Source organism: Cokeromyces recurvatus (genome assembly GCF_025118155.1).
Source record: "Cokeromyces recurvatus strain NRRL 2243 chromosome Unknown BX663scaffold_2, whole genome shotgun sequence".
NCBI lineage: Eukaryota > Fungi > Mucoromycota > Mucoromycetes > Mucorales > Mucoraceae > Cokeromyces > Cokeromyces recurvatus.
In genome coordinates this window covers 337123-344290 of record NW_026251388.1, presented here as the reverse complement: position 1 = coordinate 344290, position 7168 = coordinate 337123, and the positions used below count along the sequence as shown (strand labels likewise).

General features: G+C 29.7%; 2 protein-coding genes across 2 annotated transcripts; one reads left to right on the top strand and one right to left on the bottom strand.

Moving 5' to 3' along the window:
- Nucleotides 1-1031: 1031 nt before the first annotated feature.
- BX663DRAFT_528830 (rab-GTPase-TBC domain-containing protein) lies at nt 1032-3805 on the top strand (the record flags this gene model as incomplete). Its single annotated transcript, XM_051530193.1, has 6 exons — nt 1032-1062; nt 1123-1238; nt 1322-1378; nt 1442-2730; nt 2866-2923; nt 2990-3805. The coding sequence occupies 6 exons, from the start codon at nt 1032-1034 to the stop codon at nt 3803-3805; spliced, it is 2367 nt and encodes a 788-aa protein (XP_051386947.1).
- Nucleotides 3806-4519: 714 nt separating this feature from the next.
- Nucleotides 4520-6771, bottom strand: BX663DRAFT_482646 (uncharacterized protein; the record flags this gene model as incomplete). Its single annotated transcript, XM_051524447.1, has 3 exons — nt 4520-5852; nt 5923-6042; nt 6101-6771. 3 exons carry the CDS (start codon nt 6769-6771, stop codon nt 4520-4522), a joined length of 2124 nt encoding a protein of 707 aa, XP_051386946.1.
- Between the last annotated feature and the right edge of the window lie 397 nt (nt 6772-7168).

Sequence of the window (7168 nt, the reverse complement as noted above, 5' to 3'; positions counted from 1 at the left end):
ATCTATAAATAAATCATTTTACCGCTACAAGAAGAAAGAATGATTCAAGTTGTAACAATAACCTTCTCTTTTATAATATATACGATTAAGTATTAGCTGGGAAACACATTTAAAGTTTACATATTTAATCAGTAATTTACTTTTTTTCATATTCGTGTTTTATCTATTATATACACCTAACGCTTTTCTCTCTAAAGTTTACTTTAATTTGATCAACAATAAAGATGACGTTTCTTTTCGGTCTATCCTATGGTATTATTAGTAATCGTTTTTTTTTAAATAAAAAAAAAACGTATGTTAGTCTATAATAGTTTATTACTAATAACATAGAGAAATAAAGAAGGTAGTGTAAAACATTAAATAAAGAATCTATATTTATAATAAATAGCAAATAGATCTAAAATACGTATTATGACTGATATACATATATGTATATGTATTTATATATTTATATTTATATTTGTATATATTTATACAGACAGAATAATGCTAAATATATCTTATTTGAAGTCTTTATTCGGAATAAATGAGTGGTATAGATATCATATCATAGCTTAAATGAAAAGTTCATTATTATCTACTATCATTATAGAATACAGTATTCAGAAAAAGCCCTCTTACACGTCATTAGTTGGAAGATATTCTTAGTAGAATTATGTGCTGTAGCCATTTATTGTTATAAAACCTCATGATTGGTTTTATTCTATAATACTTCGTTGTACTGAAACATTTCGAACTTTAATGTATATTAAAATTCAGCCTTTTTTTTTTTTTTTTTTTTTTTTTTTGTAAGCTAAATAATATCATTTCTATTTAATTTTCCCCTACACTAGGCTATTTTTGTTGTTGTAGTTTTATTTGAAATGGAATCAACATACAAAGAAAGGTCGGTTTTATATTTGATAATTTGGAATTAATTTGATTTGATTATTGTTTAAATTAATTAAAATAGATTAAAATATTTTCGATCAGTATTAAGCACTGAAGATCATAATGAAGACACTAAAGAGAAATGGTCACCTATAATTGACATGAAATCTTTTCGGGAAGCTTGTTTCCATGGTAAATAAACTATAAATATGTCAAGTAATTTTAGCTAACAAATTAAATGAAAAAAAATAGGTATACCTGACGAACCTGGTCTTCGTTCAACTGCTTGGAAAGTCCTTATGGGATATTTGCCACCTGATAAAAGGATGTGGGAAACAACTTTAAAGAAGCAAAGACTAAACTATTATGTAAATATTAAAGACCCAACCTTCTTTTTTTTTTTTAAAACTATTCACATCCAATTATTATTATTATTATTATTTACATGTAGAATTGGGTTAAAGATTTATTAGAAGAACCTGGAGAAGAGCCTCCAACAAATGATCATGTAAAAGTCCAAAAAAAATGCTTTTTTTTTTTTTTCAAGCTTGACTTAACATTATTTTATTAGCCTTTAAATGCTGAACCAGGATCCAAATGGGCTGCTTATTTTCAAGATAACTTGATTTTAGAGCAAATAGATAAAGATGTCCGACGTACTTTACCGGATTTTGCATTTTTTCAACAATATGTACCTATCAATCCACTAAATCCACTATCAGCAACAATAAATGATACATCAGAAGAATCACTTAACTCCCATCAACAAACAGCAACACAATTTGAACAGGATCCTTTGTCAATATTGATTGCTGAAGAATCGCCATTTGAAAAAGAATCAAAATCGAGACGCTTTTCTTTTGGACTAAAAGGTCGGCCCCGATCAGTATCTGCTACCTCAAAAAAGTCACTTAAAACGATCAACACAAATAATACGATATTGAATCCTCAACTAAATACAGTAGCTTCATCACTTAATGTGTCAACAGCAGCGGGAAATAAAATAGATACAAGAGCACGCTCAAACTCTAGAAGTTCAGCAAGATCATTTTCTTCAGGTATCTTAGATAGTGGATCAGACATCATCTCTACCCCTCGAAGTATCGTTAGAAAACTATCAACGGCTTTTACTTCAAAAAGCAATAATTATTCAAGTTTTGTACCTAAATTTGGAAATTCTAATAAAAAAGTGGAGCCAGATCATTTAGAACCAATTTGTCCTTATATCCCATCACGTAGATCTCTATTTAGACGTATTGCACATTTAAACGAAGAAATTGGAAATAGAGAACATCAAAATAATGGTACAGAGCATCATATAGGTCAGAAAGCTATTGAAGCAGATGTATCTATTATGGATTATCATTGGGAAGTAATTGAACGTATTTTGTTTATATATGCCAAATTAAATCCTGGTGTGGGTTATGTTCAAGGAATGAATGAATTATTAGCACCCATCTATTATGTTTTCACCGCAAAGGCTTCTGAAGAGGACCAAGAGTCTCAAGCATATGCCGAGGCAGATTCCTTTTTTGTATTTACAACTTTAATGGCAGACGTTAGAGATCATTTTGTTCGTTCACTTGACCAAGATGCTAGTACAGGTATTAATGCAACTATGTGGCGTATGAGTCAACGATTAGCATGGTTTGATAGACCATTGTTTAGAGATTTAAGTAAAAAGGATATTAAGGAACAATATTATGCGTTCCGCTGGATTACTGTTCTTTGCTCACAAGAATTCGATTTACCTGATGTCATTCGTTTGTGGGATTCTATTCTGGCAGATCGAGGAATTCAAGAAGGACAAGAAGAAGGCCACTTTGAATTTTTATTAGATTTTACTGTAGCGATGCTTATGTAAGTTTTTTTTTTCAAATATTAGAAGAAAAAGGAAAAAAAGGAAATGGAATAGAAGTAAAAAAAAAAAAAAAAAAAAGAGATGATTTGTCTTTTAATATATAGAATTAAACCATTTCTCTAATTTTTTTTTAGATGTATTCGACAAGAGCTTATTGATGGTGATTTCGCTAATAATATGCGTATTTTACAAGTAAAGTTTAGGACTAATGATTTTAATATAATGGACCATTGATATACTAAATTTTTTAATTAATAGAATTATCCATTAAGTGACATACAAATTGTGTTAAGTAGAGCGTATTCCATACGAGAAACACGACTACAAGCAATGGCATCAGGAAAAATAATACCAGGAGTAAATGATAAGAGGAGCAGTGGATTATTTAGTGGTGATTTCAGTGACACATCATCTATCTCGTCTACTAATTCCGGTAGATTTAAAAGATTCACTACTGATATGGCACGTGTAAGTTTAGATTCTTTTAGAAGAGGGTCAAAAGAATCATTAGATGATATTTTTAAGCGAGGATTATCACTTACACGAGTAACCAATGAAGATATAAATAGAAAGAGAGCATCTACAGGAAATATAGCTAGGAACCTGTCTCAGAAGCTAGGATTTGCAAACAGTTTGACTGCTAAAGTGAAACGTACTTCATCAGTACACTCTGTAAATACAACCTATTCATCTCAACAGCAACCTATAGACGAACAAATTCAAAAAGATTGGTTACTGGCTAACCAATTAAGTGCAGCAGAGAACAATACATTTCATTTAAGACAGAATTCTATTTCTTCTAATGCATCGTCCACAACATCAACTGCTACACGTATAAGTTCACTTATGAATCGATTTTCTCAGTTTGTCTCTAGTAGGCCGCTGTCATCTTATCAAACTCAATCGTTACCACAACAACAGAATGAACAGGATCAGATATTAAATAATACAGAATCCACCTATTCATCTCCAATCTTATCAAATTCTTTACAAAATAACGGAGAGGGAAAACAACTATCAAATGTTTTGAGTACTCGAGAAGCTATAATGAGCACTTATAGGGGATTTATTTAAACAAAACACACACACACACATACATTTCTTTTATTTCCTTTACCAGCGTACATTGTATGTTTATATATGTATATCAAATTATTCCATTTTAAACCACACTATGATCTTATTTATCTTGTGAGACTTGTTTTATTACTATTATTCCTTCTTATTTAATACTTTTTGTTTTAATTTGTGCATATTCATTCATTATTTATACAAATGTAATATATATATATTTATATTTATCGTTATCTGTTTTTATGGTCTTCTGCATTATTGTTTTCAGTAATATTTAAATTAAGTTTTATTTTCTATTATGCTTTCTAACCTTTTACATACACTTATGTCCTTTATTTAATAATGAAGCTTAGCCCAAACTATATAATAATGATCATCTTTATCATGAATAAAGTGTGTTGTGTTTTATTTTGAATAATATATAAATAAATATTTATATTCTTACTAATCATTATTTGTCTTCTATGCTTTAATATTTAGTATTATGAATAAACAAACAAAGCGTATTTTATATATTTGTATATATCGATATATATATTTTACAAATGCATATAATTATATGTATAGCACACACTTGCAATAATAATAATAATAAATCTACCATATACAAATATATATAAATATTAAAAAAAAAAGACATGTGTTAAAATATACATTACACTGTACAGTGTAAAGAGCTTGAAAATTATTTTTCATTAGAAAAAAAAAAGTCCTTTAATTTGTTAATATCATATCTTTTTCCTTTTGTTTTTTTGGAGAGGATGTATCTTTTCTAGATTCCTCATTTCTTTTACTAGAGCTCTTAGTCATTGATAAATGCTTTTCATCTATTAGTTTTGTTCTGCTACTCCTACTACTATGTTCATCTCTTGGGTCTTTATATCTCTCTCTTCTTTTATTTTCATCTATAGAAGGTGATTCTGTATGTCTCCTCTTTTTATTCTCATCTTGTCTTTTCCTGGGAGATGGAGAACGTTTTCTTTTACTATCTCTTCTTCTAGTTGATGGTGAATTTGAGCGTCTTCTATGATCACGTTTTGGTGAATTAGAACGTTTTCTATGGCTACTTTTTTTAGGAGTTAACGATCTTCTTCGTCTATGATTACGGCTTGGTGACCTTGATTTATGCTCATCCTTTACTGCTTTTTCATTCGTGTTTTTCAAATCATTAGTCGCTTTTTCTAATTTAGAGCTGTCCTTTCTCCTTTCCCTCTCCCTTTCTTTATCATTTTGTTTTGCTATGTTCTCTTTGTGATCATTATCATTTGATGTCACACTTTTATTTGTTTTATTATTTTCCTTTGTATCTTCTGATTCATGTTTATCGATGCGTTCTTCTCTTTTATCATCTCGACGTCTACGAGTACGAGAAGAACTACGTTCAGAATCTTCACTATAATGTCGACGACGACTGGAATCTCTATAACGACGTTGACTATTACGAGCTTTATCTTTGCTAGATCTACGCTCATAAGATTGACTACGATCTCTGGAATATCTAGTTGATGTATGGTTGTCATGAGAGCTTCTTGATCTGTGTCTATGATCATCTTTAGTTTTAATCTTATTTTTATCATTTTCAACATGATTATCGCTTGAATGATGCCTTTTTATGGATTCATTCCTTCTACTACTATGCTCGCGATTTGATACACGTGGGCTTCTCGATGTCCTACTTCTTCGTCCATCTTTAGAGTGATAGCGTCGTCTATCATCTCGATCTCGTTTTCTTCGACTTGAATCTTCCCTTGATCGTGATCTTCTAGAGGATGATTTTTTCTTTTTTCGAGTGCTTGATTCTGATTCATTATCTGAAATATCCGAATCATTATGTTTTTTAGATGATTTTTTCTTTGATGCCTTTTTATTAATTGATTCTCCACGCTCATCTACAAGATCCCATTCATCGCCTACTGTTACTTTTTTAGTATTTGTTGTATGATGAATACTAGCTAATAGAGCCTTTGCTCCCTCATGTATAGGGTCTAATTTTAATACGCGTTCCAAATGATCGGCTGCTTCTGTCAGTTTTCTTTGTTGTACAAGTCTATATAATTTTTTTCAGCCAAGGTTATCTCTTAAAAGAAAAAAGAAAAAAAAAATACAAGGAAATTTACCCTTCAGCAACATGGAACCATCCTTCAGCATATTTAGGATCCATATCTAATGCTCTTTTATAAAATTCCATTGCTTCTTTCACTCGATTTTGCTTAATAAGCTTTACACCTTCCGCCACACTAATTGAATTCACTTAGTTAAAATAATATATTATTATTATTTAAGGATTAAACTTACGCATCTCTTGCATAATTTCTATTTTGAATGTCACGTAATTCTAAATAATTCTCTAAACGTCCAATGTTGTCTTCATTAATAGACCTGTCTTTAAGTACTTCATCCAAGCCTGCAATGTCTAATAAAGTCTGTTGTCTAGAAACTTTTGAATTGACATTAAATAAACTAGCTAATTTGAGCCATTGATGAGGATTCATTAATAAAGCATCATCATGAATGTTTGCTAACCAGGCACTTTGTTCAATATTTGATAAAATATTTAACTTTTCGAAAAGAGGCGTAGATTTTTTTAAATTGTTATCCTCTTCTGAGGGAATATCAGTCTCTATAGCTATTTTTGCATTCTCATTTACTGTATTTGTTGATTTATCTGATTTCGAATGATGGTTGGCATTATGTTCCTCTCGTTCTTTTCTTGCTTTTCTATCTGCTTTACGGCGAATCAAGTCATGAGTTGCATCTTTTCTAATTTTTTCAACTGCATGTTGTATCAAGTCTTTTTGTAAAAAATCATTAATTCTACTTTCAAACGCATTTGCAGTATCTATTCCATTTAAAAAGACATTATTGATATTATTAGGAAAGATGGCCTGATCAGGTTGTGTCGCCTTTCTGTAAAAGTAATGTCTTGAAGTTGAGGATGGAGTTTTTACATCTGCTGTTGTATCCATTTCTTATTTTTTTGAAAAAAAAAAAAGAAACAATATATTTTTTATAAATCTATTATTTAATTAGTTATTGTTTACTGACGAATTGTATATAAATGTATAAGTCTATGCTTATTTTTCTTTCTTTTATAACAATAGTGAAGGAAAAAAAAAGTCGAAAAAAAAATGTGACGACGGGTGAATTAAAACATATAATATAAAATAAAAAGTCCGACATAAATAAAACGTTTAATTTTAATACAAGGAGAATGGTAAATTTTGTCACTTTGAAAAAATTATATGTCACTTTCCAAAAAATTAATGGCACTAGCCCACAAATGATTGTCCCTGTATGTCCAGAAATTTTTTCCTTTTGAATTGACTTGAAAATGATATGTATTTTTTGACTTCAAAATGATTA